This window comes from Acinonyx jubatus, chromosome D1 (genome assembly GCF_027475565.1).
Source record: "Acinonyx jubatus isolate Ajub_Pintada_27869175 chromosome D1, VMU_Ajub_asm_v1.0, whole genome shotgun sequence".
Taxonomy (NCBI): Eukaryota; Metazoa; Chordata; class Mammalia; order Carnivora; family Felidae; genus Acinonyx; species Acinonyx jubatus.
In genome coordinates, this window is record NC_069390.1 from 92,503,998 (window position 1) to 92,518,036 (window position 14,039).

The window sequence follows — 14,039 nt, forward strand, 5'->3', positions numbered from 1 at the left end:
CAGCCTGTCCTGGCAGACCCGCCTAGGGAGACAATGAGCTGCTCTGAGCTTAGAACTCTTGTCGTATGGGCATGGTTAGCACGGTTGTGATGTACCAGGAAGAGGGGTGGTCACACTGGGACACCCTCACACCACACACACACACACACACACACAGCCACTAACAAGACTGAGAAAGCAGTTAGTTGCACCCTTGCAACCATGAGTAAGTGATGCTGATATTTGTTGCTGTCCTTGAATGGTATGCCCAGGATTGTAAATTGTTGTGTACAGAAGACTTCAGCAAAAAAAAAAAAAAAAGCATATTATAGACTTAGGCATGTGACCTAATGCAACCCTGTGTGTCCAACATCCAACCAGAATACTTAACTTTTTTTAAGAAGGCAAAAACAATGGTATATGGATTGTATCTCAATGAAATGGAAAAAAAGGTAAACCTTTTACAGAGACATGCATTGATAGATCAAAATTTAAGCAAGTTCATCATAAACAAAAATTTAATTGTGATTTTTGAAAATTCCTCAGACAAATCCATGAAACAAATATTGCTGAGTAGATGGTTTTGGACAACATTTAACACTGAGCTACACATGTAATAAATTTCATGGTGATGACTAAATTATACTACTACTTTTTTCAACAGGCACATCTACTTTCCAGTGTTTATTTTCTCTGAGACTATGTTACTTTGTCTTTAAGCTTCAATAGAGCTTTCTTCACTTCCTTGTTCCTCAGGGTGTACACCACAGGGTTTAGAAGGGGAGTCAGCACAGTGTAGAAAACTGCCACAATCCCGTCCACAGCATCCTTGGAGCCTGGCCTCAGGTAAACAAAAACACAGGGAACAAAGAAACAAAGGACCACAATGCAGTGGGAGGTACAGGTCTGAAAGGCTCTGCACCTCCCCTCGGAGGTGCGGATCTTCAGGATGGAACAGACGATGGACACATAGGACCCCACTATCAGGAGAAAGCAGCCCGAAGCCACTACCCCGATGTTGACAAAGATCACCCTCTCGTTCATGGATGTGTCTGCACAGGCCAGTCTGAGGATGGGTGGTCCGTCACAGAAATAATGCTGGATCTGGCTGGGCCCACAGTAGGGCAAGCGGAAGGTCAGTGTGGTCTGGACAGCAGAGTGCAGAGAGCCGCTGAGCCACGTGGTGGTGGCCAGGAGGGCACACGCTCTCCCACCCATCAGGCTGGCATACCTGAGCGGCTCACTGATGGCCAGGTAGCGGTCATAGGACATGACTGTGTAGAGGAAACACTCGGTGCTCCCCAGGAAGTGAAAGGAGTAGAGCTGGGCCACACAGCTGTGAAAGGAGATGGCCCCGCCTCCCGGGGAGATCAAGGTCATCAGCATTTTGGGCACAGTGATGGTGGAGAACCACATGTCGATGAAGGACAAGTTGGCCAGGAAATAGTACATGGGAGTGTGGAGGTGGGAATCCACCGTGATCACCAGCAGGATGAGGAGGTTCCCCACCACAGTGAGTACATAAATCACCAAGAAGATTCCGAAGAGGGGGATGTCCAGTGCTGGTGCATGGGGAAGACCCGTGAGGATGAACGTTGTCACTACGCTCATGTTTCTCATTTTCCACGCCTTTGGCACCTCTCCCTAAAGAATAGAGAGAAAGCACCCAGCATTTCATTGAAAACTAAAAACCCATTTTCATGTGGCAACTGCATCATCCATAGTAGATCATCCTAAAGTTAACCTCAACTTTGCCTGTTACAAAACTTATTTGGTAAAAATGATAGAATGATCCATCATCATCCTCTCTCCCCCCCACACACACACAAAGGAAGGTGCACACAGATGTATGCAGTAGAAAGTCAGAGAAACCCATTGTATCAATCTCTATTTATGTTTCATAAATGACCACCCATTTAGTAGCACAAAACAATGCAAATGTCCATTCTTACAGTGTTTTAGTCAGGTGAGTGGGGTGTTCTGCTCAAGGTTGAAATCGAGATGTCAGCTGAGTCTGGAATCTCATGAGAGGCTTGGGATCCGCTTCCAAGCTTATGGAGGTTGTTGGCAGAATTCTGTTCCTTGCACATTTAGGACTGAGGTCTCTGTCTTTCCTGATGCCCATTAGCAGGGATCATTACTCTCAGCCTTAGAGTCCAACCTCAAGTCCTAACTACCTGGCCATCTGATAACTCCCTGGCAGCTTACTTCTTCAAAGCCAGTAGAAGTTCTCTTGAGTTTGCTGTGACAAAAGTGTGAGATAACAGAATGCATCAAGAGTGATATGCCATCACAGCCTTGGGTCTCACCCACACTCAAAGGGAGGCAATTTAGCAGGGAATGTACACAGGGGACAGCAATCTGGGGAGCCTTTCGGGATTCTGTTTTCTCCCCAGAGTCCATGGGGAAACTTAAAGAACCAAGAATTTAACACTGATAGCAGTGCATGCTTCAAAATCTACGTTCGGTATGGCCGAACAAATCTCTGGGATCCTTATAGGTAATCTGGCAATAGTAATCCCAGCTGAGAAATTACAAGTATTAAATAAGACAATAGATGCGAAGTCATTAATAAAGTGTCTGACATTTGATACCTGCTCAAAAAATGATAATGCATCATACAACATTGTTGCCTTGTAATGCAGAATTACCTATCTCTATCTATCTATCATCTATCTATCTATCAAGAGGGAGGAATAGGAGGGAGAATTAAATTCTCTTGCTACTGTAGAGATTTCTCAATTTCAAAACTAGATCTTTAAGGAACATTTCATCGCTGGTATTGGGACTGGTGTCTCACTACCACCATCACCTGCTTGCAAAGGGACTTTCCTCAGAGGAGACTGAGAAACTCAACTCCATGACATGGACATCCCTACAATCTTCCACACGATCCAGAAGGCACCAAGCCTTGTACACTGCTGGCTCAACACTTCTCTCACACTAGACGATCCTTTATGAGGCTCTAAGAAGATAAAATTCATATGTGTTCTCCCAAACAGAATCCACTGGCAATTTTATTTTTCTTTTTCTTTTTTTTAAATTTAAATCCAAGTTAGTTAACATGTAGTGCAATAATGGTTTCAGGAGTAGAATTTAGTGATTCATCACTTACATATAACTCCCAGTGCTCACCCCAACAAGTGTCCTCCTTAACGCTCATCACCCATTTAGTCCATCCTCCACCCCACTTCTCTCCATCAACCCTCAGTTTGTTCTCTGTATTTAAACGTTTCTTATGGTTTGCCTCCCTCTCTATTTTTATCTTATTTTTCCTTCCTTTCCCCTATGTTCATCTGTTTTGTTTCTTAAATTTCACATATGAGTGAAATCATAGGATATTTGTCTTTCTCTGACCGACTTATTTCTCTTAGCATAATACACTTTAGTTCCATCCACGTTGTTGCAAATGGCCAGATTTCATTCTTTTTCATCACTGAGTAATATTCCACTGTATGTATATACCACATCTTCTTAATTCATTCATCAGTCGATGGACATTTGGGCTTTTCCCATAATTTGGTTATTGTTGATGGTACTCCTTTAAACTTTGGGATACACAATCGCTTCTCGGCCTTTTGGCTAAGATCAAGTATAAACTTTGGGATACACATCCTCCTTCAAATCAGCATTTTTGTATCTTTTGGATAAATGCCTGGTAGTGCAATTGTTGGGTCATAGGGTAGCTCTATTTTCAATTTTTTGAGGAACCTCGACTGTCCTCCACAGTGGCTATACTAGTTTGCATTCCCACAAACAGTTCAAAAATATTCCCCTCTTTCCACATCCTCGCCAACATCTGTTGTTTCCTGAGTTTTCATTTTAGCCATTCTGACAAGTGTGAGGTGGTATCTCACTGTGGTTTTGATTTGTATTTCTCTAATGATGAGTGATGTTGAGCATTTTTTCATGTGTCTCTTAGCCATCTGGATGTCTTCTTTGGAAAAGTGTCTGTTCATGTCTTTTGCCACTGGCAGTTTTCTAACATATATCCTTTCATCCTAAATATCCAGATATTTTCTAATTTGGTTTTGTTAGAGATAATATCCCTCTCTCCATCTTCCACTCCTCATACCCATAAATTCAGGCAACACCCTTATAAGAGAAGACATCTCCATCAAGTATATGATTCTTACTTAAGAACGACTACCTGAAAGAGGAAGAACAGAACCAACGCCAGAGGAAATGATATGTCAGCTTGATGTCAAGAAAAGTTGGGATTCTATACAATGAGAAATGAGGCATGAATGATGTTTTTTATTTAGCCCAAATTAGTGTTGAGTTCAGGATTATTTTCAATCATTCTTCAGAAAAGACTAGGAGGGACACCTGGGTGGCTCAGTCAGCTACGCGTCTGACTTCAGCTCAGGTCATGATCTCATGGTTGGTGAGTTTGAGCCTCACATTAGGCTCTGTGCTGATGGCCTGGAACCTGATTCAGATTCTCTGTCTCCTTCTCTCTCTCTCTGCCCATCCCCTGCTCACTCACTCTCTCTCTTGCTTTCTCTCCCTCTCCCAAAAATAAATAACTAGGGGCACCTGGGTGGCTCAGTTGGTTAAGCGTCCAACTTTGGCTGAGATCATGATCTCACAGTTGTGGGTTCAAGCCCCATGTTGGGCTCTGTGCTGATAGCTCGAAGTCTGGAGCCTGCTTCGAATTCTGTGTCTCCCTCTCTCCCTGCCCCTCTCCCACTCGCACTCTGCTTCTCTCTCTTTCTCTCTCTCTCTCTCTCTCTCAAAAATAAATAAACATTTAAAAATAAAAATAAATAAATAAATAAACATTTTTTAAAAGACTATGAAACTGGCTTTACCATATGAAAGAAGCCAGGATCTCTGTTCTCAGTAAAGTTTAGACAAAACGTATCCTGTGTCTAGACAACGTGGCTTAAGCTACATCAAAGCTATAATTTTCGTGGATGAACGAGAGTGGGAGTGGGAGGGAGGTTCAAGCTTCCAGGTATGGAATGAATAAGTCATGGGAATAAAATAAAATATGGTCGATGGTATTGTAATAGTGTTGTATGATGACAGGTGGTAGCCGCACTTGTGAACATAGCACAAAGTATAGAGAAGCCGAATCCTGATGTTGTCCACCTGAAAACACTGTGACACTGTGTGTCAACCATACACACAAAACAAACTTGGAAACATAGTTTTCAAATAAAAGAATAAATAACAGGGCGCCTGAGTGGCTCAGTCGGTGAAGCGTCCGACTTCGGCTCAGGTCATGATCTCGCGGTTCATGAGTTGGAGCCCTGCATCAGGCTCTGGGCTGACAGCTCGGAGCCTGGAGCCCGCTTCAGATTCTGTGTCTCCCTCTGTCTGCCCCTCCGCTGCTTGCACTCTGTCTCTCGCATTGTCTCAAAAATAAATAAACATTAAAAAAAAAGAATAAATAACAGTGACAGAATTATCATAATCATCTATATGGATATCAGAATTCAAAAAATGGTACTAATAGATCTGACACTTCTACTTTACCAGTGGGATCACGTAACCTGGGTAACTCCACATTCAGATTAGATGAAATATGAACCTTTTCATCAGGTGAATTGCAGAGTAGCCTGAGATTTAAGGCATGACTCTCGATTAGAGGTGTCAATATTGACTTTTCGTCCATGCTGCAGCAATTTGGTTCCTATTTGTAGGCCTTTAATTAGTAATTGTTTGTGTGTGTAGAGAGAGACAGACAGGGAAAGGGGAAACAGAGAGACAGAGAGACATAGAGATTGTGACAAAGTGAGACTTGATAATCCAATGTAGAGGGTTGTCTAACCATCCCCAAGCATCTTATCTCTCAGCAGAAGTTCACAAGGGAAGGCAGGGAGACTAAGAGAAATCTGCTTTTTTAAGAACTCACCTTACAGTATGTGATTCATTTCAGTACAAAACTCACCTGTGCTTTTTCTTCAAGTTTTTCACTATCTGTGTCAAGGAAGTAGTTTGCAAGCCATTACTCAAAGAACAGAGGTACCTGTGATTCCTTGGTGAGAAAGAGTGGCTCGTTTCTATTCAAGGACCCAACTGGTTCAAGCACAGGGAATGGAAACTAACAAGGCTAGATGGGTAGGGACTTAACTGGGGCGGGGACTCCTCTTGGGTCTTCAGGTTCCCTTGATGAGCTGAAAAACAAGAAACTAATCAAAGGTTTTTAACAATTGTTTTTAATATATTTCCCACTGTGTTTGCTTTTTGAACCCTCCTGAGATGAGTTCATGTCTCTCTGAAACTAGCATTTATACTTAAGAGGAAGGGAAGAGGACCCATTTAACTTTTCCCCTCAATAGTGATGCAGATAAACACACAATTGCTGACTCTCAACTTAAAATTGTCCAGAATCCATAAATGGTCACCACCTGTCCCTTCACTCTCCATCTGAATGCAACTCTCTCTTCCACTATCTTTTTGAGGTGTGTTTAAAATATATCAATTTCTAAACTTTTTTTATTGTTTCAAGTTTTAGAGTGACTTTGCCAAGGAAATACCTAAGGATATGTAACTATTTCCCACTTTTGTAACTAATAGATTGCATTGCTATCATAACTTTTATTGTCTCTATAAGCATGTGTAAACACACGGTATATTGAAGTGTATCTTCTTTTGTAAATTAGCTTTTCTTGAACTTTATTGATTTCTTTCTTTTAAGGTAATAGTCTTTTTCTTATTGGTTTGTCTGAACTTTTACAAATTAAGATAGCGAATTCAAGTTACTAACATTAACATCTACTGCTGGCTCAGACAAAAGAAAAAGCTTCATTACGCATAGAGTTGGCACAAATCTGTATAATTATAGTACCTTCTTTAGGAAAGCAATACGACAGTAGTTACTGAATTTAAGATTATATATACTCTTAATTCTAGTAATTCCACTCCAGGAGTCTATTCATGATTATGAAAGCACCAGTATATAAGGGTCTTTATTCAAACATGTGTGTTGATACATGGTTTGTAGTGGTGACACAATTGAAAACCAAAATATCCCTAAAAGAGAATAAATCATGATAATGCTGCATCATGAAACATTAAGCAGCTACTAAAAGACTGAATTTCAACCACACCAGTTAACTGTGAGGAACTTGCCAGGGACATTTTCAATGGGGAGGGGGAACATGAGGCACAGAGTACGGTTAGCAGCATGATGCTTTGGTAAAGCAAATAATCACATTGTATAATACAGGGACATGCAGAAGGGAGTGGAAGGATATAAGTGAGGTTATTAATCTGGAGTTGAGAAGTTGAGAGTTTGTTGAAAAACACACACAAAAATTAAAAATAAGAATAATAATATGGCATATCTGATGTAATCTAATTACTTTAAAGTCATATTCATTATTATCTTCATAAAAAACAGAAAATAGGGGCACTTGGGCAGCTCAGTCAGTTGAGCGTCCGACTTCTGCTCCAGTCACGATGTCCCAGTTCAAAGGTTCAAGCCCCACATTGGGCTCTCTGCTGTCAGCACAGAGACTGCTTTGGATCCTCTGTCTCCGTCTCTCTCTGCCCCTCCCCCACTTTTGTGTGTGTGCTCTCCCTCTGTCTCTCAAAAATAAATAAACATTAAAAAAAACAGAAAATAAAAGAATTGGATCTTAATCTACTGACCTGTAGGGATGTCAACATTATATATTTTAAGTAAAAAAGGCAAGCTAAACAAAAATTTATATTTATATAAATTTATGAATTTATAATAATATTTTACATTAAAACACATTCTCCTCCCCACCCACACTCATGTAACACATGCCTAGAAAGCCAAAGAATCAAACTTGAAAGTGGAACAAGAGACAGGAAGGCCAGGCAGAATTATTTCAAATTCATACCTAATAAATATGTGATGACAGTCCACTGACATTTCCATGGGGGGTTCGTCCACAGGACCTTACCATCACCATAGATGTAAACCCCTTGACACACTGTGGGATGCTGTCGCCCTGCCTTTCAAAATTCTACGTTGCTAATCCTGTCACGCCCATCATCTGAATCATCCTCTCTTGTACGTGCCTTTTGTTGTCCTTGCTTCTGACCCAACTCTAGGTTGATATATCTCATTGGCCAAGTCTACATCCCATGTCCATGTTCCATATCTGCTAGAAGGAATGGGAAAGCCTCTAGTATTTCTGTTTCTATAGCAAAATGCAGGCCCACTTCCAGGAAGAGAGTTTAAATGACACACAGCCAAAACATATGAACAAGTAAGTATTCCAGAAAAGATCCATGACTGTCCACCACACTGACCACACGCCATTTGTGTACCTCCTTCCCTTCCTTTTTACACACACACAATGTCAGCACTTAATACAGTGCAACTGTATTCCTAAGGTCACTCCCTTCACAGAGGGAGCCATTTTGATATATCACCATTTATTTCATCCAAATCCAAATCTGAAATCTCTGAGTGATGTCAGTTCCAACTCTGGTCTGAGGCAATCCTAACTCAACGTGGTGTGCCCTATGGGCAAAATGGTAAAATCACCACGAATATGTCTTAAATATAATAATGGAGTAATAATATAATATAAAAATAAAGGGGAGGAAAGTAAAACATGGAAATAAACACACACAAAAGCATTGTAGAAATACATGTAGAAGGTACCAGACTTACTTTGCAACTGACTGTGAGGTAGTAGCTAACATTAGGACTTCTGTCTTCTTCAACACATTTTCTTATCAGGAAATTCAGAATGTCAATGCCGCCAATGGGGTGAATCACACCGTTATTTCTGCAAGACACGAACAGGTATTGATCTTGCCAATTAATGCTGCAGTCGTTTATGATTAATTTTTACCTCTGACTGTTGTTATATGCAGAGGCATTCCTTAGAATTATCGAGATTCACTGTCTGAGGAAGAAGGCAAAGTAGAAACTTACTGCCCTATGCGTTAGTGCAAATATTTTTTCAGCAGGGGGGGAAAAGCCAGTAATTCCACAATTTTGTATTGTATGACACGCCAAATATTATTCATCATGCAATGTGTCAAGAAAATGAAACCCTCCAGGTGGAAATAAGAACACCAGGGAACTCATATCCTTCATCCTATGTCAGTACATCATACAGAGCCTTTGAACTACCTATTCGGTACTTCCGGAGTAACATGAAATAAAAAAGTGAGCACAGTACAAGCTGACATTCCTGAACGTTGTCAAAACTGTCAAAACTGGAACAGATTTTGTAGACTAGCCTAACTCACCCCAAGGCAACTAGATGTCCAGAAATGTCACTGACGTGGCAGTTTGTTTCCATAGGTTTTCCTCTCACGGTGTGGTACACAGATAAATTTGCAGGGCATCTGGATTTTATCTTCTATTTCTCACTCACCAGCTCCTATTGGCACGATGTTACCCATATAGAAAACCGACAAAGTAGCCTCTGAGTCTGTGGGTGCACAGCCACTAAAGTTAAATTGTTACCCAATAACCGTGATCCAAAACAGTACCTGTCCCCTGATAAAAGTTAACTTGGAATAAATAAATTCATGGTGTAGAAAAAATTCTTTTTTTAAAAAAAAATTTTTTTTTCAACGTTTATTTATTTTTGGGACAGAGAGAGACACAGCATGAACGGGGGAGGGGCAGAGAGAGAGGGAGACACAGAATCGGAAACAGGCTCCAGGCTCTGAGCCATCAGCCCAGAGCCCGACGCGGGGCTCGAACTCACGGACCGCAAGATCGTGACCTGGCTGAAGTCGGACGCTTAACCGACTGCGCCACCCAGGCGCCCCGAAAAAATTCTTTTTAAAAGACACAAAAATATCATTCTTTTTTATGGCTGAATATATTTATTTATTTATTTACTTACTTATTTATTTATTTATAAATTTATCTATAAATTTATATAAGTATAAATTTTGTATATATTTATTCCACCTCTTCTTTTTTCCACTCACCAGTCAACGGACATTAGGGCTCTTTCCACAAGTTAGCTATTATAGATAATGCTACCATAAACATCAATGTGCATGTTTCCCCTCGGATTAGTATTTTTTTGTATTCTTTGGGTAAATACCTAGTAATGAAACTGCTGGATAGTAAGGTGATGGGGAATAAGAAGGGCACTTGTGATAAGTGCCGTGTGTTGTACATAAGTGATGAATCACTAAATTGTACATCTGAAACCAACATTACACTGTTTAGTAACCAACATTACACTGTTTATTAACTAACTGGAATTTAGATAAACACTTAAAAAAAGACACAAGAACTAAGTAAAAATTCTTAATTTTGTTATGGTTGAATTATCGAAAACATCCTAAAGACAGAGAAGGGGTAAATTACATCTTAAGAGAAAATACTATACATAAACTAAAGAGAAAATAAAAAGTATTAGTAGTTGTAATACAGAAAAATATATACAGCAAGAAGTAAAAATAAATACAAATAAATATAATAGGCAAAAGGCACATCGGCTTTCCAGAAAAATGGAAAATTAGAAAGGTTGAAAAAAAAAACAAGGAAAGCATGCTCAACCTCCTTAGTAATCAGGGAAATGCATGTTAAAGCTACGATAACATATAATTTCATACTTTCAAGATTAGATTTTAAAATGTGTCAACGGTGGGGCACCTGGGTGGACCAGTCAGTTAAGCCTCTGGCTTCTGCTCAGGTAATGATCTCACGGTTCATGAGTTCGAGTCCCACATCGGGCTCACCGCTGTCAGCACAGAGCCTGCTTCAGACCCCCTGTCCCCCGCCGACCCTTCCCCCCCTCTCAAAATTAAATAAGGATTTTTTTTTAATGTGACAACTGTGTCTATACCAAGTACTAGCAAGAATGTGGACTGCAAGAGCCCTCTCACTCTCCTAGTTAACATGAATATTGGTATGAATGCTAGATTTTCAATACAGTTACAAATCTGTATACTGTGTGGCCCAGCAGTGCCTCTCCAGGGACCTACATAGATTTGTACATATGTGTTTCCTATCACATATACAGCTCTGCTTACGTGTAGAAAAAAAAATATTCACAACTCAAGTGCTGTTTGGAAAGAGAAGAGTGTGAACGGAGAGAGAGAAGAAAAATGTGCTTTGTTCATAAAAGAAATACCACAGAAGTAAGAAGAAAAAGGCAAATAAAGCAAGTCATGAAAATCAGTGAGTCTCAAAAGCATCATTTTTAGGTAAGAATACTGCTGGATGATTCCACTGATACAAAGTTCAAAATAGGAATGAACACATATTTGGTAAGCTTACAAAAGAAAATCAAGGAAAGGAATCACAGAAGTTTCAGGAGAGAGGCGCCTGGGTGGCTCAGTGGGTTAAGCGTCCAACTCTTAATTTCGGCTCGGGTCATGACCTCATGGTTCCTGAGTTCAAGCCCCACGTCAGGACGTGCGCTGATGGTGTGGAGCCTACTTGGGATTCTGTCTCCCTCTCTCTCTCTGCCCCTCCCCTGCTCGCTTTCTATCTCTTTCTCCAAATAAATAAAAATAAACTTTAAACCAATTATTAAAACAAAGAAAATATGCAGATTCCAACTTCTTAGAACCTCCCCATAAGTTGTTACTTACATTAGAATTTGCCACCACCCCCCCCTCTCCCCTGCAGAGATCTTCCATGACCCCATCCATAAAGAAAATCAGTTGTGAAGAAAAGGAGTTGTGGAGTGCAAAAACCACCACGTAGGCTCCCTAATACACATTAAATATCTTTCCTGACGTTCCAAGGCCAAGGATCCACACCAGAATTTAGAACCAAAGCCCCAATTTGCGATCAAGTATTCTTTTGCCTCGTATTATTCTATGTAACTATTTATTCCTACCAGGAATATCACAGAACTTAAAAAGTCCCCTTTGACAGGGGGACGAAGAAGTGTTTGGAGTCCTAAATTCCTTCCACCTTCTTTCTATATGCAGAATTCTCTCTTAGCAGAACCCCAAATCTGACTTAAAATCTGTATCATGAAGAAGTATAGGAAAAGTAGGAAATCGTATCCTCATAATAGGAAAAGGTACTAATAAGTACAAGCTGAAATACCTGATACTGATTTTATGTAATTTTTAAATTTTTTTTAATGTTTATTTATTTTTTAAGAGAGAGACAGAGCATGAGTGGGGGAGGAACAGAGAGAGAGGGAGACACAGAATCCGAAGCAGGCTTCAGGCTCTGAGCTGTCAGCACAGAGCCCAAGGCGGGTCTCGAACCCATGAACCGTGAGATCATGACCTGAGCTGAAGTCAGACGCCCAACCGACTGAGCCACCCAGGCGCCCTTGAGTTTATGTAATTTTTAAAATGGAGAATGGCTCGTGCAAAAAATAGACCAAGTGCAAAGTGGTGTCTCACAACACATTACTTAAAATTTGCACACCAACAGTGGTTCAAAGTAAATAATTAAAACATACTAAAAAAACAAAAACTTTTACAACAGATATTTATTGATCTATAGTTTGCCCAGCACTATTCCAGAACTAAAGCTCCTCTATTCTCACACATGGGGGATTCTTTATCATAGATCTACCTAGACTTGTAGGGGATTTTTATCTACTACCTACACAGTACAATCTCACCTTGGAAAGAGTCCTTATTCTCTTTAGAATTCAGTTTTTAAGTGTATACGGGGGTGTGCTCTAGATCATTTCTCTAAAAGTCCTTCCTGGTCTAATCTAAGTGTGTTTGACTTTTAAGGGATTGCCAAAATTTTATACTCCATCTAGCTTATTTGCATATTGGGTGATCAAGACATTTCTGCCTGAAACAGTGTTGCCTCTCCTAGAGATGTACTTTTTCAATCTGAGTGAAATTCAAAGGGCACGTGTAAGTAATTAACATATGGCATTCATGTAGCATCTTTGGCTTTAAAGTTCTTTCAGATTCCATCCCCACATCTTTATGGGATAAACAGATAAGGCAACATTATCTCCAATTTAGAGGTGAGAAATAGAAGGAGTGATCCTTCCTGACTCCTAATCAAGTGTGCTCGTAGCAGAATCCCAAGCTACAGAGACACTACTAGCAACTAGGTCAACTTCCTGGAATAGACTTAGCAAACATTTTGCTGTTAACAAAGCCCACTGCAACTTGTTTTCATGCAAGTTAATTGCCCCTGAAGGATGAAGCAGAAGTGATGTCAGCCCAACCCCTACCCCATGGGGACTACAGGAAGGAAGGAAGAAGCTGCTTGACAGAAAGTTGAGACTCCAGAGATCAAAGCCCAGGGACATCGCTGCCAACACTTTCAAAAAGGCTACGCAGAGGAGGGATGAGCCCAGAGAACTGCACAGAAAAAAACACAGTGACAAAACCAAGTCGGGGCATGTCAGAGGAGCCCAGGGAATCTGTGCAGCTCAAAAAGGTGCTTCCACAGGAAACAGCAAAGAGCAAGAAGAAGCTGAAGCAAGCGACAGACCATGACCTCATAGCAGATTCACAGCCAGGTGGTGGCCTTCAGAAGAGAAGACTCCAGAAGGGAGGCAGAGGTGTAGTAATGGAAATTCTTCTGACATACATATTTATTAAAAGTATGTGAGAGGTTTTGGGAAAACAGAAGACAGCCAAGATCTCCTAAGGGCATGTGCGTTACACATACATGGTGGGGAGGGAAGGACCTTTATACTCTACTCACCAAAGAAGTTCACCTCTCAGTTTTCTGACCCAGATGAGCTTCAGGGTCTACCTTAAGCCTAGTTCAGCTCATACAGGGTTTGAAATGGCCAGAGAAAGCTAGTATATGGGTTCTAATGTCCTTTTCCCCAAGACTGCTTATGGAGACTACTTTTTTTTCCCCATCACATAGATGAATATATCATATATTGATAATATCATGTGATCCTGACTAAATAGTCTACACCACGTAACTGTGGCAGTTTTCGTTTCTAATAGGTAAGGGCGGGCATTTTTTTGTTTTCCCAGGGGAGAAATTATTTCTGTGTAGAGAGAACAAGAAACTATAAAAATGAAAGAGGATAGAGATGGCAGGGAAGCAGGGAGACAATAAAAAAAAGTAGAGTAGAAAAGAGAATTGAAGCTAGCAGGAAAGTTCATCTTCTCCGTGTAAGAACCAAATTTAAAAACTAAATTTAAAAGGTGAGTTGATATGGATGCAGGAGAGATTGTAATTCCTC

General features: G+C 40.5%; 1 protein-coding gene across 1 annotated transcript; it reads right to left on the reverse strand.

Annotated features, from left to right (window-relative positions):
* Nucleotides 1–583: 583 nt before the first annotated feature.
* LOC106976628 (olfactory receptor 10G9) lies at nt 584–1,608 on the reverse strand. The gene has a single exon (XM_015074054.2). The coding sequence runs from the start codon at nt 1,597–1,599 to the stop codon at nt 679–681; it is 921 nt and encodes a 306-aa protein (XP_014929540.2). The 5' UTR covers nt 1,600–1,608; the 3' UTR covers nt 584–678.
* Between the last annotated feature and the right edge of the window lie 12,431 nt (nt 1,609–14,039).